At 55.1% G+C, this 27,372-nt stretch overlaps 10 protein-coding genes across 10 annotated transcripts; 9 read left to right on the forward strand and 1 right to left on the reverse strand.

Annotated features, from left to right (window-relative positions):
- Positions 1–4,439: 4,439 nt before the first annotated feature.
- PUNSTDRAFT_66798 (uncharacterized protein) lies at positions 4,440–5,789 on the forward strand (the record flags this gene model as incomplete). The annotated part of the gene is made up of 1 exon (XM_007382662.1): positions 4,440–5,789. One exon carries the CDS (start codon positions 4,440–4,442, stop codon positions 5,787–5,789), a length of 1,350 nt encoding a protein of 449 aa, XP_007382724.1.
- Positions 5,790–6,512: 723 nt separating this feature from the next.
- On the forward strand, positions 6,513–8,035 carry PUNSTDRAFT_143013 (uncharacterized protein; the record flags this gene model as incomplete). Its single annotated transcript, XM_007382663.1, has 5 exons — positions 6,513–6,544; positions 6,594–6,625; positions 6,676–6,751; positions 6,808–7,124; positions 7,178–8,035. 5 exons carry the CDS (start codon positions 6,513–6,515, stop codon positions 7,591–7,593), a joined length of 873 nt encoding a protein of 290 aa, XP_007382725.1. The 3' UTR covers positions 7,594–8,035.
- A 94-nt stretch (positions 8,036–8,129) lies between these two features.
- On the forward strand, positions 8,130–9,499 carry PUNSTDRAFT_51732 (uncharacterized protein). The gene is made up of 5 exons (XM_007382664.1): positions 8,130–8,595; positions 8,648–8,806; positions 8,863–8,953; positions 9,004–9,081; positions 9,136–9,499. Exons 1-5 carry the CDS (start codon positions 8,341–8,343, stop codon positions 9,480–9,482), a joined length of 930 nt encoding a protein of 309 aa, XP_007382726.1. The 5' UTR covers positions 8,130–8,340; the 3' UTR covers positions 9,483–9,499.
- Positions 9,500–9,839: 340 nt separating this feature from the next.
- PUNSTDRAFT_133249 (bifunctional purine biosynthesis protein ade10) lies at positions 9,840–11,998 on the forward strand (the record flags this gene model as incomplete). Its single annotated transcript, XM_007382665.1, has 8 exons — positions 9,840–9,855; positions 9,905–10,031; positions 10,082–10,158; positions 10,212–10,703; positions 10,752–10,985; positions 11,039–11,214; positions 11,267–11,395; positions 11,447–11,998. 8 exons carry the CDS (start codon positions 9,840–9,842, stop codon positions 11,996–11,998), a joined length of 1,803 nt encoding a protein of 600 aa, XP_007382727.1.
- A 67-nt stretch (positions 11,999–12,065) lies between these two features.
- PUNSTDRAFT_66177 (HD domain-containing protein) lies at positions 12,066–13,194 on the reverse strand (the record flags this gene model as incomplete). The annotated part of the gene is given in 10 exon segments (XM_007382666.1): positions 12,066–12,241; positions 12,299–12,351; positions 12,364–12,419; positions 12,470–12,544; positions 12,598–12,656; positions 12,711–12,754; positions 12,800–12,871; positions 12,922–12,938; positions 12,992–13,027; positions 13,081–13,194. 10 exon segments carry the CDS (start codon positions 13,192–13,194, stop codon positions 12,066–12,068), a joined length of 702 nt encoding a protein of 233 aa, XP_007382728.1.
- A 184-nt stretch (positions 13,195–13,378) lies between these two features.
- PUNSTDRAFT_143017 (uncharacterized protein) lies at positions 13,379–17,139 on the forward strand. The gene is made up of 9 exons (XM_007382667.1): positions 13,379–13,588; positions 13,638–13,737; positions 13,791–13,895; positions 13,942–14,858; positions 14,912–16,055; positions 16,114–16,434; positions 16,500–16,878; positions 16,930–17,028; positions 17,077–17,139. The coding sequence occupies exons 1-5, from the start codon at positions 13,415–13,417 to the stop codon at positions 15,857–15,859; spliced, it is 2,244 nt and encodes a 747-aa protein (XP_007382729.1). The 5' UTR covers positions 13,379–13,414; the 3' UTR covers positions 15,860–16,055; positions 16,114–16,434; positions 16,500–16,878; positions 16,930–17,028; positions 17,077–17,139.
- Positions 17,140–17,540: 401 nt separating this feature from the next.
- Positions 17,541–18,876, forward strand: PUNSTDRAFT_125698 (alpha/beta-hydrolase). Its single transcript, XM_007382668.1, has 8 exons — positions 17,541–17,649; positions 17,708–17,734; positions 17,782–17,851; positions 17,909–18,189; positions 18,246–18,334; positions 18,402–18,559; positions 18,622–18,643; positions 18,698–18,876. The coding sequence occupies exons 1-8, from the start codon at positions 17,622–17,624 to the stop codon at positions 18,770–18,772; spliced, it is 750 nt and encodes a 249-aa protein (XP_007382730.1). The 5' UTR covers positions 17,541–17,621; the 3' UTR covers positions 18,773–18,876.
- Positions 18,877–19,480: 604 nt separating this feature from the next.
- PUNSTDRAFT_51736 (alpha/beta-hydrolase) lies at positions 19,481–20,861 on the forward strand. The gene is made up of 8 exons (XM_007382669.1): positions 19,481–19,609; positions 19,676–19,702; positions 19,765–19,834; positions 19,890–20,170; positions 20,228–20,316; positions 20,373–20,530; positions 20,590–20,611; positions 20,667–20,861. The coding sequence occupies exons 1-8, from the start codon at positions 19,582–19,584 to the stop codon at positions 20,739–20,741; spliced, it is 750 nt and encodes a 249-aa protein (XP_007382731.1). The 5' UTR covers positions 19,481–19,581; the 3' UTR covers positions 20,742–20,861.
- Positions 20,862–23,201: 2,340 nt separating this feature from the next.
- Positions 23,202–24,896, forward strand: PUNSTDRAFT_143021 (2-nitropropane dioxygenase; the record flags this gene model as incomplete). Its single annotated transcript, XM_007382670.1, has 9 exons — positions 23,202–23,375; positions 23,447–23,542; positions 23,595–23,735; positions 23,799–23,873; positions 23,931–24,018; positions 24,081–24,180; positions 24,248–24,388; positions 24,448–24,570; positions 24,622–24,896. 9 exons carry the CDS (start codon positions 23,205–23,207, stop codon positions 24,749–24,751), a joined length of 1,065 nt encoding a protein of 354 aa, XP_007382732.1. The 3' UTR covers positions 24,752–24,896.
- Positions 24,897–25,181: 285 nt separating this feature from the next.
- PUNSTDRAFT_51739 (UBC-like protein) lies at positions 25,182–27,219 on the forward strand. The gene is made up of 8 exons (XM_007382671.1): positions 25,182–25,222; positions 25,278–25,359; positions 25,425–25,438; positions 25,503–25,595; positions 25,659–25,733; positions 25,799–25,972; positions 26,037–27,005; positions 27,110–27,219. The coding sequence occupies exons 1-7, from the start codon at positions 25,196–25,198 to the stop codon at positions 26,406–26,408; spliced, it is 837 nt and encodes a 278-aa protein (XP_007382733.1). The 5' UTR covers positions 25,182–25,195; the 3' UTR covers positions 26,409–27,005; positions 27,110–27,219.
- Positions 27,220–27,372: the final 153 nt, after the last annotated feature.

The raw sequence follows: 27,372 nt of genomic DNA on the forward strand, positions 1-27,372 counted from the left end.
CGACGATGACAGGGGGTAGAAAGGTCCAGGGTGGTGGGTTGTTTGTTGCTCACGCCTTGAACGTGCATCAATGAGCCACACAGGAGACTATCTCGAGGTTCAGACGGTTGGGCCGAGCGTGGCGGGAGACAATGACCCCAGTCCCGTGACCAGGGGCAGTGACGGCGAAAGTTGGGAGATAGGGCACGAGCGAGGTACGAGCTCTGGCCTATCAGAGGACAAGCTAGCCTGGGCGAGAAAGGCTGAGCTCGAACGCGCGTCGCGCAGCTGCTCACCCTTTCTCGCCTCCTGCGTCCTTTTTCGTGTCTCTAAGGACTCGCCTATATACATACGCTCGTCGATAACTCGTCTTACTCGTTATACCGTTTTCATAATGGGTAGAACACACATCAATGAAGAACATCGCCAGTTCCTCACCGCACTTCCTTTGGACGTTAAGAAGACTCGCAACATGGATATCCGAGCTCGAAACCGAGCCAGGCAAGAGCGGCGAATACGTTACGCCGCCGGTGAAGCCGTCACCGACGCATCGGGCCCGGATGAGAGCGAGATAGAGTTCACGGAAGAGCAGCGGGCGCTGCTTGCCGAGGAGGATGCCCGCAAACGCAAAGCCGACGATGCTGCCGCCCATGGCGGAAACCGAAAAAAGGCTCGCGGATCCTTCTTTGTAGCGGCGGATGGCGAGGAGGACCGGGAAGACGGCGCTGAACCAGAAGTGGGCTTTCACGACTATGTACTTGGACTGATCAGGCTTCCCATGCACTTCCCTCTGCATCTATGCACCAACGACGCCTTGGCCTTTTTCTTGCGAAAGGGTTGCGAACTGCCTACGCGCAAGGTCACTGTCACCGAGGGAGGCGAAGAGAGGACCGTCCGCATCTTGGATTTCGGCCACGCTACGGTTACTGCCGCAATCGGGCAAGAAAAGGACTTGGATCTGGCATCCTGGCTCGAGGCGGCGGGAAACCTCATTCGTCTTTTCGAGATGGAAATGGTCGATTCCCCACACATCGCCGATCGCTGGCGCCGGCATTTCTTCCATCTGGGGAAGCTTCCGGAGGCGAAGACTTGTTTCCAGGCTGTTCTCCTGACCGACATCGAAGCACGTCAAAGCTACGTTGTCAACCGGGTCTCGTTTAGCGGTAGGGCTCTCACAGCGGACGTCACGCGACACAAGGCAGATATCAAGTACGAAGCGTTGCGGCTCGAATGGACTCAAATGCAAAACCGCCTTGTACGCTCGTCCACTACGTCCAGTGCCTCAGGTTCGGCTTCCCGTAATTCCTTTCGACCCAAAGAAGGATTTCCGCCCTCCCGCCGTTCAAGGAGCGAAGCTCCCGGTCGCCAACTCGGTCTCGACTCTACCTGTGTTAGGTGCGCTAGAAAGGGTCACGGCTCGTCCGACTGCACTGCTTCCACGCTTCCCGACGGAAAGACCTGCTACATCGACAAAGAATCTCGCGCTGAAGGAGCCATCATCTGCCGGATGTACAACCTCAAGGGTGGAGCCGCCCGGAACTGTTACCATAGCAAGGACTGGAAGCACATCTGCTCTTTCTGCGGTTCAGCCTCTCATCACGCCCTCGCTTTCGTCTGCCAAAAGGAACCTGCCAGGGTTTGAATCACGCGCAAAACCTCAGCCCGATCTGTCTCTCAAGATCGTGGCTCGCTCCCCCCTTCTTGACGCTCCGCTCTCGGATTCCGATGTTTTCAATCGCATTGTGACCCCCTATAATGTGCTCGCCGTGGATACTTTACTCAAAAGATATGCCTTAATCCCTCACTACCCTTTCTTGATACGCTTCTTGCAATCGGGCTTCCCGATGGGTTCCTTTCCGTCTCTAGAATCAACCGTCATCCTCGAAAACAGCAAATCATGCGCCGATCACCTCGACATCGTGTGGCAATACATCCAAGAAGAGGTTACCCTCGGGCGTTTCTCCGGCCCCTACTCGCAGGCAGAATGCGAACGCATCCTTCGTGGCCCATTCATGTCATCCCCATTGCTAATCGCCACATCCTACACAGGCGACGGAAGGATCAAACACCGTGTATGCCGACACCTCTCCAAAGGTGACCCGAAACGCGGTGTCCCGTCCGTTAACGATCACATAGACAAGGACTCGTTCCCTACGCATTTCGGAACCGCAGCGGTACTCGCAGATATCGTGAGTCGCCGTACCCCGCATTCCCGAACCTTCGTCTTGCACGGGAGATACACTGTCGGTCGCGCACTTTCGTTTGCGTTGACGCTCGGCAGCACCCGTACTTGCCTCGTCGTACGCCATGGGCATCGTGTCCATGGCGTCGTTCGTCTTCGTTGCTTGGGCAACATTTCCGGCGGTGCTTGCACCGGCCTCGTCTCGCGCGGTGGACACCGTGTCCACCGTGCCTCGTTTGCGTTGCTTGGGCTTGGCCCAGCACGCTTGGCAGCATCGCGCTCGCCACGTCGTACGCCATGGACATCGTGTCCATGGCATCATTCGTCATCATTGCTCGGGCATCCGCCCAACGTTTCCGGTGGCGCTTGCGCCTGCCTCGTCCTGCACGGTGGACGCCGTGTCCATCGTGCCGCGTACGCGTTGCTCGTGTTGGGACGAGCACGCTCGGGGCAGCATCGTGCTCGCCTCGTCGTACGCCATGGGCATCGTGTTCATGGCGTCATTTGTCATTGTCGCTTGGGCACCGGCCCAACGTTTCCGGGGGTGCTTGCACCTACATCGTCTCGCGTGGTGGACTCCGTGTCCACCGTGCCTCGTTCGCGTTGCTCGGGCTTGGCCCAGCACGCTCGGCAGCATCGTGCTCGCCACGTCGTACGCCATGGACATCGTGTCCATGGCATCATTCGTCATTGTTGCTCGGGCACCCGCCCAACGTTTCCGGCGGCGCTCGCACCTGCTTCGTACCACGCGGTGGACACTGTGTCCATAGTGCCTCATTCGCATTTCTCGGGCTTGGCCCAGCACGCTCGGCCGCGCCGTGTTTGCCTCGTCGCACACCATGCGCATCGCACATGCCGCACCTTTTTTGTCCGTTAATTGGTCTTGCCGGGCGTCAATCACGTCAACACGATTTTTTGTTTCGAGGCTCATGGATGCCACGCAGATTGCGAACACGCCGGACGACTCGGGACTTCAAGCGATGACCCTGGATTTGCGGTCTTTCCACCGCACTTGTCCAATCACGCCAGACCACAAACCTTGGTTCGTGGTGCGGGCGCCAGACAACACATTCTACATCGATCATTGCTGTCCGTTTGGCTGCGCCGCTTCAAGCAGCAACGCGGGTATGATAGCTAACGCGCTAGCGGATATATGGGAAGCCTGCGGCATGGGTCCGGTGAACAAATATGAAGATGATTTCTCGATTTTCCGCACCCTCATCCCAGTCGGCCCTAGTTCATCGGCGCGCATATACCCATACAGTGAGGACGACACGTTGGCATGCCTCGCCGCGGTGCGTGCTCCATGGCATCCGGACAAGCAGACAGACTACGCCCCGGAGTTCGAGTCCATCGGTTTCTTGTGGGATTGCCCACGCCGCAGGGTATCGCTCTCCGAGAAGAAAAGATTAAAATTCTTGGATCGGGTTCTGGTTTTCTTGACGTCTTTCGACAAATCACAATGCACCCTGAAGGATGTCCAAGAAATACATGGCTCGCTCTGTCATATCGCATTCGTATATCCCGAGGGTCGTACCCGACTTTCCCCTTTGTCGAGTTTCTGCGCACTCTGGGGCAAGAACCAGCATCGGCTCCTTCACCCGCCAGAGTCCGTCAAATCGGCATTGCGATGGTGGCGATGCGAGCTCAGAAAACCATACGCATTCCGGCAGCTTAGACCACGAACACCGCAGATCGATCTTGGCCTTTTCGTAGACGCATCAACGGACTGGGGGGTTGGCCTCGTTTTCGGGCAATGCTGGGATGCCTGGCGCCTCAAGCCCGACTGGAAGTCACCTACACGGCACAACACTTGGCTGGAGACACTCGCCATCGAACTCATCGTATACGAACTAGAAACAAAACAATACCGTGACGCGAAGCTGGTTGTGCACTCGGATAGCCAGGCTGCAATCGGTGCCTTCAACAAAGGCCGCTCTCCTAACCCTGACATGAACTCGTCTATAGAACGTGCGACCTTCGTATTGCTCACGCGTAATATCGTTCTGGACCTTGTTTACATCGAATCCGAGCGCAACCCGTCGGATCCCGTCTCGCGAGGGGTGCTTGGGCATGCAGACCAGCGTTTTGAATCACCAGCACTGCCTCAGCCTCTCGTTCGCTACCTGTCACGCGCGTAGTCTCTTTGTACCACTTCCATCGTTTTGTAACTGCCAGAATACACTCGTTTAGTATGTTCCTACTACTTGGCAAGCCCCCGCCACTTCATGGAAAGCCTAGAAGGGCCCCGGAGCAACAGAGGCCGGTACCGAAAGGCATGGGGCTGTGGCTTGAGAAGCCGCCGTCGCTGAAGAGGGTCGTTGCAGACCCAGCCTCCTCGGCAACACAGAGGGTCGCTATCCTAAGCACACCCGGGCAGCCCAGCGAATCGAGTAACAGGCCGACGGAGAAGAGAAGCCGCACCTCCATGGTCAGAACAGCGAAGAAAGGATGCGAGGTCAGGTCCAGCCCGTACCGGCCACATGTAGTGGCCTCGACACGTCTCACAAGCTGGACATCAGCATGGGCAGCAGCACGCAGGCAGGAGCTAGCTGGGATATTCGGGGAGGATATCGCGGATGCAAGGCTTCGAATTGCGCTAGCGGCTCTGGATGAAAAAACACGTTCGGTCTACGCTGCCGGTATCCTACGCTACTCTCAGTTCTGCGATAAACACAACATCTCAGAGTCCCAACGCATCCCTGCTCATCCCATCGTCATCGTTGCCTTTGTCAAGGAGTCCCTTGGCAAGGTGTCAGGCAGCTGTGTACGAAACTGGCTGTCGGGCCTGCGTTGCTGGCACCACATCATGGGGGCTCCTTGGCCTGAGGACGACCCACTCTTAAGCATGTCCCGTGTGGCAGCACGCAAAGAGGGACGCCTGCTTACCCGGGGCCCACGACCGCCAGTGTCAGCGAAACATATGGCCTGCCTACGCGGTACTCTAACGCCAACGGACCCGCTCGACGTCGCCATATGGGCAGTCGCATCAAATGCTTTCTGGGGCTGCCGCAGACTGGGGGAGCTACTCCCATCAACAGCAGAGGACATGAAGCACCACCATCATCCCAAACGCGACACCATCGTCGCCGACATCCAGCTTCAGGCGGCAGCACCCGGTGCCGGCGTATCGTATCACATCCCCTGGACCAAAACAAGCCAGGAGAAAGGGGCTTCCGTGATCCTCATAGGCCTAAACAATGCACTTTGCCCGGTCAAGGCGCTCGTCACTCATCAGATGATCAACGCCGGGGCCAACATCGACGACCATTTCTTTGCTTACCGTTCGGGCCCCGACTCGTTCTCCCCGCTCACTAAGCCCCGGTTCATGGCACGCTGCAACGAAATCTGGTCGAACGCGGGCCTGGAGACGCTTTCTGGGCACTGCTTTAGGATTGGGGGCACCACTCACTGGTTACTGATGGGCACGGCACCGGAAATCGTGGCGGCTATTGGCGGCTGGACTTCGATGGCCTTTCTCCTCTACTGGCGCAAAATCGAGGAGATCGTAGCTGCCGGGGCCTTGAAGTCTGTTGATAGGCATGCACTGGAGCAAGCAGCAAGTGCCGTCAATATGTTCCGCGAAACGCAGGGTTTGACAGACCTAGATGTCGAGAAGGCCATGTAAACAGTTTCTGTCTCTTCGTGAATATGACACCCGGAGTATCTTCTGCGAGGTCATGCCCTCTCGCACCTCTGGTGGGGATGCCGCCCTCGCCAGGAGGCGCGCCCGGCGGATGAGCTGCGCTCGGGTGGGGATGCCGGGCGCGCGCCCCATGGCGCCCTTGGGCGGGAGCGCGGCGGCTCTCTCCCACATCTTCGTTATCTCTTTCGCACGGTTTACTCACTATGTATTGTCCCTTTCGTCGTTACACGCCGCCTCGCCATAGCTAGCTTGTTGGGAGATAGGGCACGAGCGAGGTACGAGCTCTGGCCTATCAGAGGACAAGCTAGCCTGGGCGAGAAAGGCTGAGCTCGAACGCGCGTCGCGCAGCTGCTCACCCTTTCTCGCCTCCTGCGTCCTTTTTCGTGTCTCCCACCCTTCCCGCCCTACGGCGTTCGCACCGTTTGATTCAGTGTTACTGAATTTTCTAATCCAAACGGTGCGCAGGTTCGCCGCGCGTGGTTGGACGTGCCCACCCGCGCGGCGGCTCTCTCCCACATCTTCGTTATCTCTTTCGCACGGTTTACTCACTATGTATTGTCCCTTTCGTCGTTACACGCCGCCTCGCCATAGCTAGCTTGTCCTCTGGCGTTCAGTCAGGTTCAGACAAAGTTACGAAGGTGCTCTCGAGCCGCGCACCAACCCTTGACTTACAATCTGCGCAACGAACTAGCCGCATAACGCATCATGCCACCCCAGCCTGGATTGTTCCCCGTGCAGTGCGTAGCATATCATCGCTACGACCGTTGCTCATATGCATACTTATAGCCACAGTACCGCTTCGTCCTCTCGTGCTCAAGGTGAAAAGGGAACAGACAGCTCCGATTTGATCCTTTCTTACTCGCCGTAGATGAGATTAGGAAGGACCGGAAACGAAAGGAGATTGCTGGCAGGATGGGCAAAGAGATTCTCGAACGCCGCGATGAGTACGTTCTTTGCTCCTCCCCCGCCGATGGACCTGGTTGCTAAACCCTGTCCTCAGTGGACGCCAGTTTACTGAGACAATCTCTGCTTTGCACAGCAACTCCATCCAGCTCGCCGCTCGGCCGGAGACCCACCCCGCATACAACCTTCGACTGTACCCCGTGTCACTCGAGCGCTCAGCGTTGCTAGCTCAACTAGTGTTCGAGGAACGGCACGCGCTTGATTGCATACAGACTGCCTATGATGAGGAGCGCGAGAAAGTAGAAGCCGAGTTTCAGCGTGGCATGGGTAGTGTCCGAACACGCTTGATGGACGGTATCGAGGAACGCCGGAAGCGGGCACGCGAGGAAAAGGACGGCGACGGCACCATTGGAGGTACGATGCTTTCAGGTTCGGATTCAGTCCTTATTCAGTTCTTGAATGCGCAGATACGACTTTGGACTCGCAAGCTCGTCCGCATATAACGCGCAAGCTCCGCAATAAGCTCGGTAACTCTCCGCCACCGACACCAGGTCATGCCGGACATGGTAACGCGAGTGCTGCGGGTGTAGGCCCACCCATCAACGGTCCTGGAACGAACCCGCTTTCGTTATCGGTAGACGAACTGCCCTCGCCATTCCCGCTTCCTCTGGTCTCGAGTACAGCAGCGAACGGAGCAGGAGTCAACGGCGCTGCTGCGACCGGCCGGAAACGTGCCAAAGGCGAACCTCGAAACCAGATAGCGGACCGATCGAAAGCACCGCAATCCCAGATCACCCATTGCAAGAACGACGAAATCGAGAGCGATTTGGGTGACATACGTCGCGGAAACAAACGTCGCCGGGGACCGTTAGGCAGGGCATGAGCGCGGATGTTCCTGTTCATGCTCGCGACAACGGTTGTCGCACAACGCCCCTCGCCTCCGAAATGTTCCCGGCATATTCGCACTCTGTCCTCCAAGCGCCAAGCCTGTACTGCGGACATAGACAGCTGCGGGCTCATATACCGATACCCCCACGAGACGATACCTTCGCGTTACCCCAAACTCATGGCTCCGAAGGGCCAGAAAACCCTTGACGTCCGGGTCGCCCGGTGCGGCCCTGTCTATGCACTATGGCCGGAACGGCGCTTCCATCCTGACATCTCCATCCACGTCGGGCTGCATCCGCGGCGCGCTGGGAGCATTCACGTTGCAGACGTCTTGTCCTGAAATGCCTCACAAGTTTCAACTTGTAGCTATCAAGTGGCAGTAGATACCATATATCACGCACGGCAACAGAACTGGGGGCGTATCATAGCATGGGGTTGATTCGGTTCTCATTCAAGGTAGCCCACGGATCAGGTCGGCGAAACGTAAGTGTGCTCAATGTATGCTATCCGGTGTTACGCAGGTGTACATTAGCTGCAGCACTGGTTGAAACGTCATAATCACTGGTGGCTATGCACCGCAAACTCTTGCGGGGCGACTCACAGTCGGGCTGGGGCTACACCGGTCTGACTCCGTTATCGAATGCGGAGAGCGTTGTGCGCCCTGTCTCATCGCGGCCAACCGAATTGTCACACGTCTCGAGCATATCTACTTCTTTCGTCTGGCAATCCTCTACGTGTAAATATGGCGTCCCAGGACGGAGTGCCCTCGAATGAAATCTCAACGCAAGCGTCCGGCTCTCGTCACAGGTCGAAGGGAAAACCAAGGGGAGGCGGGCAGAGGGGCGGACAAAGAAGCGGTCAACCCAAGCTACGAGGATTACCGTCAGATTCAGAGCAAGTGCGCTTGTCAAAGACTCTGTCGTGGCTCTTGCGGCATGCAGCGGCAGCAGAGGGGATACCCATGCGGTCGGACGGCTTCGTCCGCGTTTCTGACCTGGTCAATACTTCCGCCGTGTTGGTCTTGATTCCGGTTTCTGACCGAGCACCAGCTCAAACACGAGAAGCTACGAAATCTCGATTTCCCAACGCTGGAGCGATTGGTTCAAGACAATGACAAGCAGCGATATACGCTCGTTTGTGAACCAGAAGGTGCGAAGACCGGTAATGACATATGGTGGATTGGCGCGAGGCAAGGCCATTCTATGAAGGTATGTATCTGCACGGTGACAGGTCAAGTTGAGTATGAACACTCTTGGATTTTCAGCAGGTGCAGACGAACCTGAAACCCATAACATCCGCGTCAGAGATTCCTATGGCAGTTCACGGAACGAGCTTAGTTGCATGGGACAGCATTCGTACGTGCAATAAAACCTGGCGGAAGTTCGCTCCTATCACGTTCGTTCAGAGGTTCAGGGCTTATCCAGGATGAAACGGAATCACATACACATGGCACAGGGTGTAGCCGGTGCCGGCGTAATCAGCGGTACGTCCGGTTCTGCATTGATTTTTTCTCTCTATTCACGTTGACGGCGTACAGGCATGCGAGCAAGCTCCTCGGTGCTCATTTATGTCGACGTACAAAAAGCACTCGACGCCGGCATCAAGTTTTACCTCTCGGAGAACGGTGTAGTTCTGTCAGAAGGAAACGAGCACGGCTTCATTCCTCCCGAGTTCTTTCAGCGTGTGGAGGCAAAAGGTGGTAAACGGCTCGAGATCGACAGGATGCGACAGCCAGATTACCTGTTGCCACTACGGCAAGGAGCGAAGGAGATTTTGACCACCGAGGGCACCGGGCATGATGGCCAGGACGATCCCCCTCCGACAACAAGCGATGCAATACCTAGCACTATTACCACAGAACCGCCTGACAACGGTGTTCAATAGTAAAAGCTGCTGTTATGTCCCCTGAGTTCTGACTGTTGCCGCCTATACCGGGTTGTCTACGGAAATCTCCCTACTGAAGACCAGGTTTCGGACTATGTGCCATCATAGCGCCCTGCTTGCATGCCAACAACATTTACTATGTATTGGAATCACATCGGGTGGTTACACACTTGAACATAGCCTTGAATGTGAAGGAACATTCACCTTCAAGTATCAGTCGTAATAACTGATCGTTCATGCAGCCGAAGAAGGAGAAATGCTGTGCATCACTTTTTGAGATTTCGAAAAGAAGATTGAAATCTCAATTTCTCCTTCCGCCTTACTACCTTGGCAGGGATTTCATTCCGACGGTCTAAAATGAGCGCCCCTATCGGTGCGGGGTTCAGGTCAATGCAGCCTGCAGAGATCTCACAAGATCGCAGCTCTTCTATCTGTCTACGACAAGACTGGTCTATTGGATCTTGCGCAGGGCCTTCATGGCGCAGGTGTACGCCTCCTGGGCTCAGGAGGTACTGCGAAAAAGATTAGAGACTCCGGAATTCCGATCGAGTGAGTTTAGCAGCAAGTAGCCATCCAGCTGTATGATAACATTGCTGCAGAGATGTCTCCGACATAACAAAGGCGCCGGAGATGCTCGGTGGTAGGGTGAAAACCCTGCACCCCGCAGTGCATGGAGGTCAGTACAACAGCAGGACGACCGCGATTCAGATGCGTAACCATATTCTTCAGGCATCCTCGCCCGCTCTATTCCCTCGGACGAAGCGGACCTCCAAGCGCAGTCTATCTCCCCTATCTCAATCGTGGTTTGCAACCTTTACCCATTCTCATCCACGATCGCACAACCCGGCTGCACGATTGCTCAGGCCGTTGAGGAAATTGACATCGGAGGCGTCACCCTCCTTCGTGCTGCCGCCAAGAACCACGCCCGGGTATCCATTCTCTCCGATCCCGCAGACTATGCCAACTTTTTGAAAGCCTGGAAGGATGGACAAGGCGATGTCGGGCAGTCGAAGCGAAGTATGCTCGCGCTCAAAGCATTCGAGATGACCGCACGCTATGACGAGGCCATCAGCGACTACTTCAGGGAGCAGTACGCGTCTGCGGAGTTGAGCGCGGACCAGCTCGCGGGTCCAGTACAAAGGATGGCACTGCGGTATGGCGCAAACCCCCACCAAAAGCCTGCACAGGCATTCGTGACAGAGGGTCAAATACCGTTCAAGGGTAAGTTGGGCTGCATTAGTTGGTATCTAATGCTCATCATCACGCCAGCACTCTGCGGGTCTCCTGGGTACATCAACCTGCTGGACGCACTCAACTCCTGGGCACTTGTGAAGGAGCTTCAGGCTGCGATGAACCTGCCTGCTGCAGCTTCGTTCAAGCACGTATCCCCTGCCGGCGCTGCCGTCGGCCTCGAGCTTGACGACGTCGAGAAGAAGGTGTATGGTGTGGATGACCTCAAGGAGTCACTGACACCTCTAGCATCTGCGTACGCGCGCGCCCGAGGTTCTCCATCCCGCATTTGCTACATTCATCCATTCGTTAACATCGTCTAACAGGTGCTGACCGGATGTCCTCCTTCGGAGACTTCATCGCTCTCTCCGCCCCATGTGATCTGGCTACCGCCAAGATAATCTCTCGTGAGGTTTCAGATGGTGTCATCGCTCCTGGATACTCGGAAGGGGCGCTTGAGGTCCTTAAGAAGAAGAAGGGCGGAAAATACTGCGTGCTTCAGGTACAGATCGTGTATATCGCCGTGTTCATCAGATCACTAACTCATGATTGAGATTGACCCCGATTACACTCCTCCCGAGATTGAGACGAGGCAAGTATATGGTATTCATATGCAGCAAAGGCGGAACGACGCTGTCATCGACGCAAACCTCTTCACCAACATCGTCACACAAAACAAAGAGGTGCGCGTCATCAACTCTTCGTCGTAACCTCAATACTAAACCCGCGTCTAGCTGCCTCAAGCCGCGTTAACCGATCTTATCGTCGCGACTTTGGCCCTCAAATACACCCAGTCCAATAGTGTCGCCTACGCGTACCATGGCTCTATCATCGGCATCGGCGCAGGCCAACAATCGCGCATCCACTGCACGCGCCTCGCTGGTAGCAAGGCCGACAACTGGTGGCTGCGTCACCACCCGCGCGTGCTGGCCCTGCCGTTCAAGAAGGGGACGAAGCGCGCGGACAAGGCGAACGCGATCGACCTGTTCGTGAGCGGTGAGGTCCTTGAGGGCGGAGAGCGCGCGCAGTGGGAGTCGCTGTTCGAAAGCGTGCCCGGGCCGCTGAGCGAGTCGGAGAAGAAGGAACACCTGGCAAAGCTCGACGGCGTCGCGTGCTCGAGCGACGCGTTCTTCCCCTTCCCTGATAACGTTCACCGGGCGAAGAAGAGCGGCGTAAAGTACCTGGCCGCGCCGTCTGGAAGCGTTATGGACGCCGAGTGCATCAAGGCCGCCGACGAACACGGTATGGTGTTCGCGCACACCACGCTCCGGTTGTTCCACCACTAAGCTATCGATAAAATGTATTGCCCCAATGAAGAGCCTGTATTGCTGCGTTGTAGTTTATCCTTAGAGGTTATCGATCCGCCTGTTCTGAAGTCTTGTCCTGTTGTTGGGCTTGCTTAAACTGTTCCCTCTCGGCGAGTAAATCCTTGCCCCAGCCTTGAACCTCAGGATGACGGATGTTGGGGAGGCTGCTATCGAAGAACGGCTGCAAGGTTTTCATGCCATGATCTCGCTCGTACTCGAAAGCTTGTACGGTATGCTCGTGAGTTCAGAGGGTAAATTTTGACAAGCAAGGCAGCTCACCTTGGGCAGCCATCTCGAAACGATCAAGATCTAGACTGTCTGTGAGGCACATGCTACAGGAAGACTAAGTGAGCTTACCTTTGACAAAACGGGCTTCTTTGCTCTCCCCGTCTTCGTACTCCTGGAATGGACATCACCGAGGAGCGCAGTGTTCCGCTTGCTCGTACTCACCTGCCACAACGCTTCGATTTTCTGTGCTGTGGGACTATTGTGTAACATCTCGTGCACGAAGTTATGCATCGCTTCCTGTTCCTCTGGGTTACTCTGAGTTCCTCCGCCATGAGAAACAATGGACGAACTGCCTCCAGCCGCCTCTTTTCAGCTTTCGGGATGCCTTCGCGGGGAGCGATATCGCCGACTGTCATAGACTATGTGGGTTGAAATCTATTTCGACGGTTGAACGCGTACTCACCCTGTGCTTCTGCGAGATCATGTACCAGACACATCATGACACATCTACAGAATCAGTTGAGGGGGCAACAGTAACTGAATTCGCCTCACTTGCTGACGTCCAGATCTGCGTCTGCGGTGCACATCGCAAGAAGCGACATGCGGTACATGTGGTCCGATATGCTATCATCGCTGTCGGTGAATCATTGCCTGATAGAAAGGGTGCCCACTACCTCTCCGGATTGGGCACCTGTTAAGATCGCATCTTAAACGCTGTATGCATCCTGGTCGAAGCGGCAGGACAACCTTGTGGTCCACCCACCCCGTCCGTTTCTGGGTCTGAAGTATATTGAGTGGGGTGATTTCCTGAGTGCTAGAACTACGTTGCTGACCTTCAGTCTCTCGATGATATGGAAGAAAGCGAGTCTATCGCGCGCTTCATTGCCTGCCGAGACGTAAAGGGGGAGGAAGACACGAGGCTGCTGCGTTGAACCTGCTGGAGTCATCTTTACGATTGTGATCGTTGCGACAACACGCGAGATTGCAAGCAGTTTTCGACTTCGTACGCTGTGGAAGAAGAGCTTGAGGCTTGGCTAATTATGGACTGCAGATGGGATGACGTAACGCTCTGCACTGCAACGACCGTGAACACCGCGACCCTCGGAAGCTTGAACCTTCTCCAGATGTGCGCGCCTGTTCGACCTCGATGCGTCTGAGCGCGCGACCATGGCCAACGACATGCCGTCCTGGAGACCCATTTCCTCCAAGCTCGCAAACTTCAAGTCCTATCTGAACCCCAGAGATTCGAGCTCATCGTCTCGAGCAGCCCGCCCGAGGCAGCTGCAGGAGGCACCGCGCACCCAGTCGTGGGGTCAGTGGGCCGGGGAGAAACTGAAGGGGGTGCGTAACCTGGATCAGACGACTTCGGTTCCATTGAACGAGCACTCAGATCAGTGGCAGCGAAGGAAGCAACTCTGGAAACCATAGACTTTCGTTGTTCCCGGGATGGGCCGCCCGGAGGTATCAACGAGTGACGGACAATCTTCGTGGTTGGTAGAAAAGGTCTTTCCTTGGTCTTTCCCGTCGCTCAATTCGTATGTAGAAGACCCATTCGATGTCGATCTTTTCGTGTCGGGCTTCGCCGTCAGTTACACCTCTCCCGAAAACGCCTCAAGGTCACAGAAGGCATTTATAAGACTTGCGAAAGGTTCTTCCTCTCTTGTTGTTCCAAACCCAGACCCTCACTCCGCTAGGATTCGCCAACCTGCCGAAGATCGCAGGAACGATATCTCCGACCAACCCGTCACCTCCGTTCCAGCGCCTTTCTCCATCAACCGAAGAGCTGCTGAAACAGATCCACCTCCCACCACGGCCAACAGAAATCACTGAAGAATCCGAGGTTCAAGCCCTGGAAGATCACTTTCGCAATCTCGATTTCGACACTATTTCCACAGGAAGCGATACGTCCTCGATGATGTCCCGTTCCTCCTCCTCGTCATCCGCCATATCAAGCTCGCCATCCACTCTCTCAGAACCCTCGGGATACGCCGTATCCCCCGGTGGATTTAAAAGTTCGTTGCATCAACTCCACTTCAACCTCGAGCAGCGACTTCAGCCTTTCTGGTCCTCCACCTTGCCTAATCGACCCGTCCGTCTTACGCTCTTCACCGGCCCTTGTTCCCAAGACCATCCTGAAGCGGACCAACGTGGTCACAAGCCGCTTGCTGTCCAGAAGGTCAAGACGGCTGCAGATGGCTCGTTTCAATGGCGGTTCTCTGTACCCTACGAGCGGATGTGCACGCATCCCGGTGCTCTCGAAGTGGTCTTCGGCGATCCGACGGTAGAGCACAACTTTTACGTATTGGCGGAGCTCCTTCCGCCGCCACCGCCTGAGCAGGTTCCGACCACTTATGCTGCCCGTCAGCCTCCCCAACACGTGCACGCTTCCTCGGAGCCGACTGCAAAAGCGCAAATCCAAATACCGTTGTCGCACTGCCCTGTGCGTGTGATATCGGACATTGACGATACAGTCAAGATGTCCAGTATCATCAGCGGGGCCCGCGCGATATTTCATAACGTCTTCGTCAAAGACCTCAAGGACCTCATCATACCGGGCATGGGCGAGTGGTACACATGGATGTGGAAGCGCGGTGTGCGGTTTCACTACGTTGTGAGTGGGGCTCGACGTGTTCTCGGTTATGGATCTCACCCATCTCAATCCAGTCCAATGGGCCGTTTGAGCTCTTGCCTGTCCTCTCCGAGTTCTTCCAGATCTCATCGCTGCCCCCGGGCTCAGTCAAGCTCAAGTCTTACGCGGGACGTTCACTGTTCAACGGTCTCTTATCTGCGCCCGCGCAGCGCAAGCGAGCGGGCGTCGCGGAGATCCTCGACAACTTCTGCGACTCGCGGTTCTTCCTCGTAGGCGACTCGGGCGAGCAAGACCTCGAGCTTTACGCGACCATGGCCGCAGACCGTCCGGATCAGATTCTGGCTATCTTCATTCGTGACGTGAACCAATACGACGAAGGCGTTACCGGCCTCGATGATCCGAGGGGCACGCGGCCGACGAGTGTGAGCGTTGGCGTACCTGCAACCCCGCGGGGTGGCAAATTGGCTGCCCCAGTACGAACGCTGCGCAATCCAAAACGCGCGATGTCGGAATTACTGACCCCTACGACTCCGCGAGAGAGGACGTCGAGTTATCTCATACCAGGGCGCTCGCACTCAAGGCCTCCTTCGATTGCCAGCGCACCGAGCACTCCGACGGACTATTTTTCCAGCAACCTCCATTCAGACTCTATTTCCGCCTCTCCGAGCCCAATCGGTATGCCGGAGTCCCCTGCATCTAGTCACAACGAGCTACCCGACGCCCATGATCCATATGCAGATCCGGAGGCGACGCCAATGCCGGATCATGTCACGACGTTTGCTCCGAACGATGTTACGATACCCGGAGCTGGGCGCGCACCACAGGGACTGAGCGTCAACGAGCGGAGGAGGTTTGAGCTTCAGCAACGCGTGTACAAGGCGCGAGCGATCGTCCCTCCGCATATACCCATACGAGTCTTCCGAGAGCCGCAAGAATGCGTGGAGGCCGCGGATATGTTGGATAAGCTGTTTGTAGGCACACAACCCGAGATCACAGGCGGATCCCAGGTGTATGGGCCATAATGCTTCCGGGAGGCATGCACATACGGGACACAGATAGGCGCAGACTGTACAAGGATATAATTAATCAAGGAGAGTAGGCAAACAGTACGATAGGTGCATCTTGTCATGATGACGCGAGTTTGGACTTAGCGGACAGCTTGGCTTCCCGAGCCTTTTGTATCGATGCTGTGATTTCTGCCATGAACTGATTCATCTCCTATCATATTCATGAGTCTACGATGCTCCCTCGGCGACGCGGAGGCAGTGATACGCACCGTGTTGTTGGGCTCAAACGCGAGGCCGAGCGCGATAGAGTCCCGTGCGCCTTCGAGGTCACCGAGCGCCACGAGCGCCTTGGCCTTGCGGAAGTGGCCCTTGCTCCAATTCCGCTTCAGCTGGACGACCGTCTCGGCATCAACGAGCGCGCTGATGGGGTCTCCGGACTCGAGATACGCAGCCGAGCGGTTGGAAATCACAGCGGAAAGTTCCTCGCGCATAATCTGCTGGGCTTCCCATGGCGCGCGGCTGCAGGCAAGACTCGCTGCCATGGTGTATTTCACTAAGGCCTTTTCATGCTGACCTGCTTTGAAGAGGGCCTGGAGTGCGGATACGAGCATGAACCACTGTGAAATAGCAGCGAAGCGAATGAGATTATACGAACGTTGCCCTCTTCTTTGGTTACGTTGACCGCCTGGGACAGTTTCTGGTTCACAATCTTCGCAGGAGGGGGACATAGCAGGTTCGGGTTCAAGAAGAGGACCTTGCTCAACCGGTTGAGCTCCTTGAAGTCAAGGTCGCAGTCCGTGCACTTCTCGACGGAGTGCTTGGCGCAGAGCACGGAGGGACTATTGACATCGCCACCGATGCTGAGGTCGACGGGATGAAAGGACTGGTCGATGATGGCCTGCATGACTGGGTCTGGCGGCGGGGGCACCATTTGGGGAGCCTGTTGAGGCTGAGCTGGTGGTTGCGGGCCATGAGAATGCGTGTGGGCTTCGCCCGGTGCATGCGTATGTGAGTGGGACATCGAGACAGAAGATCTGAGCCTGGTCAGCATGAGCATTACGAGCGACAGTGATACTGTGACTTACTATGGACTGTCCAGGCGAGAAATTAATGGGCAAGCAGGTCACACTGGCAAGTGCGTATCAAACAGTAATGCACGTCCTTGACTAGAGGGTGATCAATGACTCTTGAATGCTTCAGTCCTCAGTAACATTCAAGAAGTAAGAGCATACCAATGCCGACGTCTCTTGCGCGTTCGTTGGAGGATATAGAGACACGTATACGGTGCTTCACTTCCCTGGATCTTTGGCTGAGCTGGCATGAGACGCGTCACAGCCACTCGGGCTGAACCGAAGTGCCGCACGCGATTTACAGTGATTCATCCCCGTGCCGGCGCCGGCCGCCCCACTTCGGTTATTCATATCTATGCAGACTGAGCATCTCGAGCACCCAAGCAGTCGAGCACTCAGGTCGCCGATGACTGTAATATGTATCCACGCACAGGCACCCACCTTCGGGAAACCGGCAGCTGAGAAGCATCAGAGCGCAACAGCAGGTCGTCCGACTGGACAGAAACCGAGCAACGGGAGGCACAGAACCTTCGGGAAGCGATACACTGTCGACATGGGGAGAGGGGCGACGATAATCATGACCAAGCCGTAAGCGTGGCTATCATACTCAATGACTGACGTCGCATCCTCCATCGATGCTGGTATAAATCACACCCGTCCATACCTCGCGACTGCACATCCGTCTTACCATATACACCTCGGAAGACATGAGTTTCTGCAAAGACTGTATCTCCGGTATGTTTTCGGCAGACCGTTTGAGCCTGAGTCTCTGACCTCGGAGGATGCTATCCAGGCGTGATCCACGAGGGCGAGCCACAAGGTGATACGAGAACATATCCACATTTCCCCTTATTGACAGCAACGCAGGCAAGTTTGAGAAGATCGATGGTGTTGATGCCTATGTCGCCACCCCGGAGATCGACTACCCTAAGGACAAGTACGAAGTTATCGCCTTTTAATGCAAGGTCGATACTCACCTGTCATATTTCTCCAGGGTCATCCTCTTCCTTCCCGACATCTACGGTCTTGCTCAAAACAGCAAGCTCGTGGCCGACGCCTTCGCGAAGAATGGCTTTAAGACAGTCATTCCAGACTACCTCAACGGCGACCCCGTGCCAGAGGATGTGCTTCGGGGGAAAGTGCCAAATTTCTCAATTCAGGAGTGGTTCAAGAACCATGGAACGGAGCAGACCCGTGCACCGCTCGACAAGGTCATCAATGGGTTGAAGGCACAGGGCGTCACTACGTTCGGTGTTACCGGTTACTGCCTTGGAGGTGAGTGTGTGCTGCCAGTGCGAGTATCGCATCACCGATCTGTTAACGCCTTGCAGCTCGGTACGCATTTGACCTCGCGTTTGAGGACTTCCCCAAGGCGGTCGTCGTTAGCCATCCCTCGTTGATCGAATACGCGGACCTTGAGGTGAGGAATATCATCGTCTACCCAAGCTGGTTTATCATGACTGCATCTTCTGACTTGGGGGAACCAGAAATACTTCGCCCAATCTAAAGCGCCGCTGCTCATCAACTCGTGTGAAGTTGACCAGATGTTCCCTCCTGACAAGCAGGCTAAAGCAGACGAAATTTTCGGAGACGGCAAATTTGTGCCAGGCTACACACGGGTGCACTGGGAGGGTTGCACACATGGGTAAGATAAATGTATGAGAACTCTCAGAGATGCCAATGCTCACCTCCTCGCCTCCATCGCAGATTCTCCATTCGCGGCGACATCGTGAGTCTATATTATGCTCCTTCCGTTGAACCCATACTAATCTCAGCCTGGCAGAGTGACCCAAAGGTTAAGGCCGGCAAGGAGGGTGCATTCAAGGCTGCTGTCGACTTTTTCATCAAGAACTTGTAGATGAGTTCAGATACGTAACCCGTATTGGATGAACTATTGTTTCGGCAGCCCGAATGTATGTGAAGCATTGTCGGATCATATGTGTTGTTATATCAGACTCTTTCCCCCGACTTCGCATGTCAGCGAGACCGTGGCAAGCCCACAGTACTGCCTGGGTACCGCACCAGGCGGCTAACAGCAAGCAGTCTGCCGGCTATACGTGCATCAAGATTAGATCACGCGCACGGCGCGTACCCGCGCTTCTCCCACTCCCAACTCGCAAAAGCACTTCAGCCTTCCGTCGTGTCCAGTCCCCGGTGTACCTCTGTGCACTGGCATATAGCTAGGATGCATACGACTGAAATGCGATTCTGACGCCCATACAACCTCTCGCTCGTCTGGTAGATAGGTAGGTAGGTAGATTGCCGACGTGGTCCCGGTAGCGGAACAGCCGGTTGCTGCGCTGCACGTACGCCACTCGTGCAGGCGACAGCGTGCCAGGCAGCTCGACGGTTTTCGTGAGCTGAAGCAGCCGACCGCACCGTGTCACCACCAGCACCAAAAATCCTAGGTACATGTGTACATACAGTGCTATGTAATGTATGTTAGGCAAGCCATTTTCAGAGGGTTATCAACCTGTGGCTGAGCGCTCGCTCGAAGGACGGTGCCACGGTGGGGAAGTGCTTTCCAAGAGAGGCAGAAGATGACGAATCACTACCCTCAAGCTTGAGGGTCACTGCGCCATCGACCTCGGTATAAATGGAGGGACACGTTCTTCCCAGAGGAGGCAGCTTTCCCTACCCATTCCTCGTGCCACGTACGCCTCCAACATGAGCTTCTGCAAGGACTGCATCTCTGGTACGCTTTCGTGTTGGATAATACGCTAGATTCCAACAGACTGCTAATCTGCGATATCACCACCAGGTGTGATAAACGAAGGCGAGCCAGCCGGTGAGTACTTAACCTCCACGTCGATGTCCTCGTCTATGATTGTATATCTGATAACCTTATAGGCAAGATCGAGAAGATCGATGGCGTCGACGTCTATGTAGCGACCCCGGAGATTGACTATCCCAAGGACAAGTACGTAATGTTCGGCGTTATCAAGGATGGCATATTCACCTACATATCCGCGCAGGGTTATCCTTTTCCTTCCCGATGTCTTCGGTTTAGCCCAGAACAACAAGCTCGTCGCCGACGCATTCGCGAAGAATGGATTCAAGACTATCCTTCCTGACTACCTCAACGGCGATCCGATCTCTGAGGACGTGTTGACGGGCAAGGTTCCCGGTTTCACGATCAACGACTGGTTCGCGAACCACGGCCCGGACAAGACCCGCCCGCCGCTTGACAAAGTCATCAACGCGCTGAAAACGCAGGGCGTAACTATCTTCGGTGCTACTGGGTACTGCCTCGGGGGTAAGTTTGCTACACAGGCACAACTGTCGCACCATTGATCTGGCATCTTCACCACAGCTCGCTATGCGTTTGACCTTGCATTCGAAAACATCCCTAAGGCGGTTGTCGTCAACCACCCTTCGCTACTCGAGCCCAGCGACCTGGAGGTGGGGACGTCTATCACCAGGTTGTAACGCGTTCAGGTTTCAATTGTCAAATCCAGAAATACTTCTCGGTGTCTAAGGCACCGCTCCTCATCAACTCGTGCGAGGTTGACCAGATGTTCCCCGCCGAGAAGCAGGCAAAGGCGGACGAGATCTTCGGCAACGGCAAGTTCGCTCCAGGATACACGCGTCTGTACTGGGAAGGCTGCACACACGGGTGAGATAACTTGCAAGATGTTAGGGATGACGCGATTACTGATAGATCGCCGCTATCAGGTTCGCTGTTCGTGGCGATGTCGTACGTCTTTGTTATACGCCCTCCTTGTGGTCGTATGCTGATCCGAACCCTACAGAGCGACCCCAAGGTGAAAGCCGGCAAGGAGGGTGCCTTCAAGGCCGCCGTCGAATTCTTCATCAAGAACCTTTAGAAAGCACGCGCTAAGAGATGACGAATAGGTAGTATTTTGGGGCATAAATGTACATCATTGATCATATGCTTCGACGAAATGAGCATTCCATAAGTAAGGCCTTGATGTTCTACGCCACACGGCACCACTTCGACTGCGCTGCGTTCGTTCGTCAAGCTCACTTTGACCTCGCGAAGCGTATACTAGTCTCAAGTGGCGAGGTCTTGACAAGCTGACGTAAACAGGCTTCTAATGAATCGCGCTTATACGCCCTTCGAACCCTTTCCTCTCAAATACTCCCTCGTCGCGCGACAGATTCAGCAAACCGTGTACTTCAGCATTTCTGTCCTTGAAGCTTGACCAGCTAACAACAGACAACGTACATCAATTCGTCGGGCGTCCCGACGTTGTCGTTTGGACTGCTTAGGATCTTCCTCGCCGACGTTACGCCGACCCACGTTGTGCATATATCCGACTACGGCCTCGTTCTGGAATGCAGGTCAAAGACTCTGTGTCAAATGAAGATAGAGCAGCATCGCAGATTCTTGTCGTGCCTCCGCAGCTGGTCAGCGTTCTCGGGCGGTCGGAGGCGCATATATGCAGTGCAGGAAACTGACGATTCCCACCGACTGGCTGCATATAGTTCTCGCCAACGCTACCTTTGGAGCTTGTCGACAGAATCATCTGCGTGGCTCTTTTCACGAATCATGATTTTTCGGTCGTCAAAAGTGTTTCTGTTACGTGCTATCGGTTCCGGCAGATAGCGCTCCGGTGCTTCTTCTACCACACCGAGATTCTCTCCCTTCGTAAATGGGAGTCGGAATCACTCATTGAAGGCATCTACGGGTGGGCTCGGTGCGTATATGCATATATGCACATCCTTTTGATCGCATCGCTGTGTCGACCATTGACGTGACATCTACCTAGCTCGCTTTCGTGTCGCTCAACGGTTTCTCCAACGAAGATCCTTCGTTTCTCGAACCTCATCAATCTTGAGATTGATCTCGACCTAGAACATCAAGGAACGCAGTACAAGAGAGTGCAGAAACTCATAAGGGCGCTGCCTTCCAACCTCTTGTCGCTGAAGCTTTCCTGCTTGCCTCGGATCGACCTGCATCTCTTATCTGCGATCTCTATCACGCTTCCCCTCTTGAGAGTCCTCGGGCTTGAATGCACGGAACGCTTGGACTGGAGTGGATGCTGGGGCTGCCTCGAAGACTCTGCTCAGCTCGTGGTTCACTCCCCCGTACCCTATGATTATTCAAGCGTTGATGAACTTGCGGCAAGTGCACCTTTGCGTTTCAGGGCTGATCTGCAGATCTCGCTGAAGCTAGTGAACCCTCTTAGCGTGCTTACGGAAAGACTCTGGCACCCCTTGTCAACTTGGAACATCTTGCGCTTGGTATCTTTCTATCGGACGAGGACACGCTGTCGGACTACATTTATCATGCTGTCCATTGCGGGAGCGCCGCAAACACGGAATGCACATCGGCGCAGCCTCCATGCCGACTTGACGGTCACGGGTACGACAGTACGGCCATGGCGGTCCGCATTCGGGAACGCGAAGCAACGTTGCGGCTAGCACAGTATCTAAAGAACCTGAGGACTGTCAACTGGAGCTCTCTCTTCTACCGCGCAGGGGTCACCGGCGATGATGGGTCCGAACGATCGACAACGATAGGCGTGACGCGTAAAGAAGGGAGGATCCGGGTAAAACCCATTCTGGCGTGAGGAATGCAATCTCGTTGAACACGACGATATACAGCGATTAAGGTGTACCGTGTTCGTCTCGACAAAAGAAATGGAGTTGCTATGCCCGTGGATGGCCGATCATGATAGAGGGTACCGGGTCCGCGTCGAGGTCGGAGCCGCGTTGGCTCTGAACCTGCCGGACAAATCACGCGCTCTAAGATTCGGCTAGGATGTATCGGGAGCAAAGCGCTTGCTCAAGCTGGCCGAAGTTGCGTGGAATCCGCGTTGGGATGTGGTGCAAGTCGGGCAGTACTTATTGAACGACCGGTCAACTCCGTGTGATTGACCAAGCAACAAAAGCTGCACAAAGAGAACGCTACTGGTATGGTCGCTGCAGACTGCCCGTCTCTGGCATTCGAGCTGCATGACCGAGAGAAGTGCGAAGCTGTACATGATCGACAACCATGCCCAATCAGCTGGGTGTGATATAAGCTCAGCCTTCAACAGTGCCGTTTCATACACCTCAGTACATGAGACTGCTTATCGGGTCGTCGCGGATCCCTGAGACGTTTCGTTCGACTTGCATAGTCGACGATAATCGAGCCCCCTTTACGCAGCACGTTAATGTCGTGTGAAATGATCTCCGGCTTCAGCCTCCCCGAAATGCCTCCGGTTACCGGCAGGGCCGAAATATCATAGGTATGTGTTAAGACTCCTGACCACCTACCTCGCGTTTCTACATCCAACCACCACCATCGTTCACCTTTCCGTAGATACCGACTCGGAGACAAAATGAGCGTCATTTCCACACCCATAACCTCCCTTTTCAAGATTCAGCACCCCATACTTCTGGCGGGTATGAACGTTGCGGCCGGTCCTGAACTCGCCGCAGCTGTGACGAACGCCGGTGGTCTTGGTGTCATTGGCGGTGTAGGATACACCCCGAAGGTTCTGAGGTCGCAAGTAAGCACATAACACGCGGGGGCTTTGTCAACCGTGAGGCCGCACCTGACACATAACGACCTGTCTCACAGATACACGAACTCAAGAAGGACTTAAAGGATAAGAACGCACCGTTCGGCGTGGATTTGCTTCTTCCGCAGATTGGTGGCAATGCTCGCAAGACCAACGTGCGCTGCTCAGAACCGAAGCTGTCTTACATTGTTCTGATGTCTCTTACAGTACGACTACACCAAAGGGCAGCTGCCTCAGCTCATCGATGTTATCATCGAGGAGAAGGCGACGCTCTTCGTCTGCGCTATTGGTGTCCCCCCGAAGGAGGTCGTAGAAAAACTACACAAGGCTGGTATTCTGGTCATGAACGTACGTCTGTGGGATGTACCCTATATGGGCCATGACTATGTTGTTCTCACAAGCTCTATGTAGATGGTTGGCCATCCCAAGCATGTTGCTAAGGCACTGGATGCCGGCGTGGACTTGATTTGTGCGCAGGCTGGGGAGGTACGAGCATTGCATTCGTGGTTTCTGGTATCCATTGACGCAGTCCATTTCTTGCAGGGAGGCGGACACACCGGTGATATTCCCGCTTCCATCCTCATCCCTGCTTGCGTGGATGCCGTAAAGGGTCGTAAGAGCTCGTTGACTGGTATGTCCGCCCCTTTCCCGGCTTAAGGACCGGCCATGGATATACTAACCTATTGGAGTAAGGTCAACCCATTTACGTTATTGGTGCCGGCGCTGTCTATGATGGCAGGAGCTTGGCCGCCAACCTCATGTGGGGCGCTGTTGGCGTTTGGGTTGGTACGAGGTAAGGCATAACTCATTCCCTGCATCTTCAATCACAAATCAGGGCCGCTTTTCTCGGATATCACTAGATTCGTTGCATCCACCGAGGCCTCTGCGCCAAAAGCACACAAGGAAGCTGTACTCAGCGCAGGGTATGAGGATGCTGTGACGACCTTAATCTACACTGGCCGTCCTTTGCGCGTACGCAGGACCCCATACGTCGATGACTGGTAAGCTTCGTTCTAATTAAACCCCCCGCCGCCGACACATTAATGATGGGTTATCTCAGGAACAACAACCGTCAAGCTGAGATCAAGGAGCTGACCTCGAAGGGCATTATACCTCACGAATACGAGATGGAGAAGCACCCCGAAAAGGCCGGCCCTCATGTCCGCGCGTGGCTGATTGGCCGGTGAGTAGGAGCGCTATCTACACCTTAGGGTTAGCTAACCATGTCGGGCAGTGTATCTTCCCTGATTCACGACGTCAAGCCCGCAAAGGAGATCATCGACGAGATGGTGTCCGATGCAGCTGAACGCATACAATCCGCCGCTGCTTCCGTGACCCTTGCGCAGGGCAAGGCGAAACTATGACCCCCCAGTGTACGGCCATCTCCTCCTTGGATATATGTTTGCAGTGCGATTGAGTGTGTCGGATTGTTGGATGGAGTTGTATAGCATGTGTTACGCCGGAGTACGGAGATCGCACGCATACCAGTGTACGCCAACTATGCAACCCTTCTCTCTGCCATCGGCGATCCGCACCACGTCGGAGCCTGCATGAAGTTCAATAGACCCGGGTTCGTCCATCGAGGCAACGCGCCCTGTGTTGCTGGATAACCTCCAAAGTAAGGAGCGCGGTCATCCATACTTTTGAACGCAGGCAAGGTTTGCGCGACTGTTCGTCAAATCGGGAGCATGAGGCTCACGCATAGCCATCCCGACCCCTGGGATCACACGTGACCGGGCAGCCGTCGCAGTGGGGCAATGTGACGGAACCTCCCTTTACAAGCAACTCGATCTGGGTCCATCTCATCCATGGCCTCCAAAGCAGCCCACAAGCGTGTACGGCCCCCCGCGCCACTCCTACACTTCATAAAGCTCACAGATGCTGCTCTAGCTCTCGAAAGAGTATGTCGCGATGCAGAAGGAACCTCCTCCCTTTGTCTGGGCGGCTCCGGAGGAGAAGAACATTTTGAACTGTGCGTACCGCGCCACTCAAAGAAAGAATCCCCCTTATGCTTGGAGTCTGACCCGATGCGACCAGGGCATTACATTATCGTGAGTGGCCATGGTATCCACGTACAAAGACGCATGCTCAGATCGTCGCTACCTTATCATGTAGCGAGGGCCGCCAGACTCACCCTTTGCTGGCGGAGAGTATCACGGAATGCTCATGTTTCCCTCGGAATACCCCTTCAAGCCGCCAGGTATTAAGGTCGGCATTGCATACGCGATAACGGCGTTCTATTAATTGTTCATCATGGTGTTGATCCTGTAGATGTTGACGCCGTCTGGGCGCTTCCAGCCAGATAAGAAGATCTGCTTTTCAATGTCAGACTTCCATCCGGGAACGGTGAGTACTGCAAGCTGTTATTCTCTTGAGCGTCGTTGCTTGGCAGGATTAACATCACACGACAGTGGAATCCCGCCTGGAGTGTGGCCACAATCTTGACCGGTTTACTCTCGTTCATGCTCTCCGATGACATCACCACTGGATCTGTCTCGTCCTCTGATAATGATAAGCGGATACTGGCGGGACGTTCGCATGCCTGGAACCTTACCCAGAAGCGGTTCAAGGAGCAGTTTCCAGACGTACGTTCCATTTGATGAGATGTAGCGGACTGGTGTCCTTATCTTGCTCGTGTCTCTCGTACAGTTTTGCACGCCTACCGCGAAAGATTTGCCAAACATGGGGCAGCAGGCTGCCAAATCCGACTCGAAGAGCGACGACACACCTTCGACGGATGTCAAGTCGGTCCAGACACCGCCGTCTGCTCCGTCGTTGCAGGCTGGTGACCAGTCAACGGTGTCTTCGTCACTGAAAGGCCGAGTAACGGAAGCGCATGCCAGAGCCGCCGCTATGAACGTAAGACAGCCAGCCGCAGGTGCGAGCAGCGATCGAAGAACTGACGCTGCGCCGAAAGCCGTAGCCGCACACGGGTGGGCGCAAGTTGTCTGGGAGCGCTGGCGTTGGGCATTGTTCCTGTTCTTCGCCCTTGTAGTGTCACGGCTGTCGTCTGCACCATGATTGTTCTTGGGCGTGCCAGTTACTCTGGCTCGCTTTCTCATCTTGCGTCCGATTATCGCTCTCTAAAGCAACAACAACGTTCTTTATCTCCTTAACGTGTGTACTGCTTCTGTACTCTACTATACATATTCCTATCCTATATCTAATGTCCATGATCATTTCGGTCGTTATATACGAACATTTTTCCATAGATGGCGAAGCGGTCGATATGTCGCTGTCAGCAACGGTTCAACGACTGTCCAAATCTCCCGTTGTACCGCCTCGCGTTCACGTCCAGCATCGATCGTTACCCAGGCGCGAGCGCCATCCGCGGTGTTCAGCGACTGCATATCTTCCCCGATTCGCTTGAAAACTGTCCTTACACGCGCCTGCATCTCCTCCTTCTCGTACCGTTCTTCGCCGTATCCGCCGCGCTGTCTGGCCGCCTCGGGGAAGATATCGAGGAAGAGCGTGAGATCTGGGGCGGGGAGGGATATGTCCGGCGCTCGACACCATTCGTACGGAAGACCCTTGGAAGCTGAGAAGGCTATACCGGAGAACGCGTAGCGATCGCATATTATGTGTGTTCCGGACGCGAGCGTGGCTTCAATTGTCGAGCTGCGCACACGGACAGCATCCCAGGCGTTCATGTTCCGCAGTAGGATGAAGAGAGCGGAGTTGTTGAGACAGACTGCCACGTTCGTGTGCATGGGTAGACGCACGAGAGCTCCCAGCGATTAGCAGAGAAAAGCAGGTGGATGGCGCGGTCGTCCAGCTCCGATTGCGAACGCAAGTAAGCATCGATCATCTTTCCGATGGGCGTAGTACGATCTGCGCTTGCGGTGTCTTAGCCGAAAGGACGGAAAAAAAATTACAGGCTGCGCATGGTGTGAGGCTGACCAGGGAACTTCAAGAGCATGGCCGGGAGACCTTGGGAGTGCAGCCGGTCGACGAGAGAGGCGGCTTGAGTGCTCTTCCCAGAGCG

This window comes from Punctularia strigosozonata (assembly GCF_000264995.1).
Source record: "Punctularia strigosozonata HHB-11173 SS5 unplaced genomic scaffold PUNSTscaffold_5, whole genome shotgun sequence".
Taxonomy (NCBI): domain Eukaryota; kingdom Fungi; phylum Basidiomycota; class Agaricomycetes; order Corticiales; family Punctulariaceae; genus Punctularia; species Punctularia strigosozonata.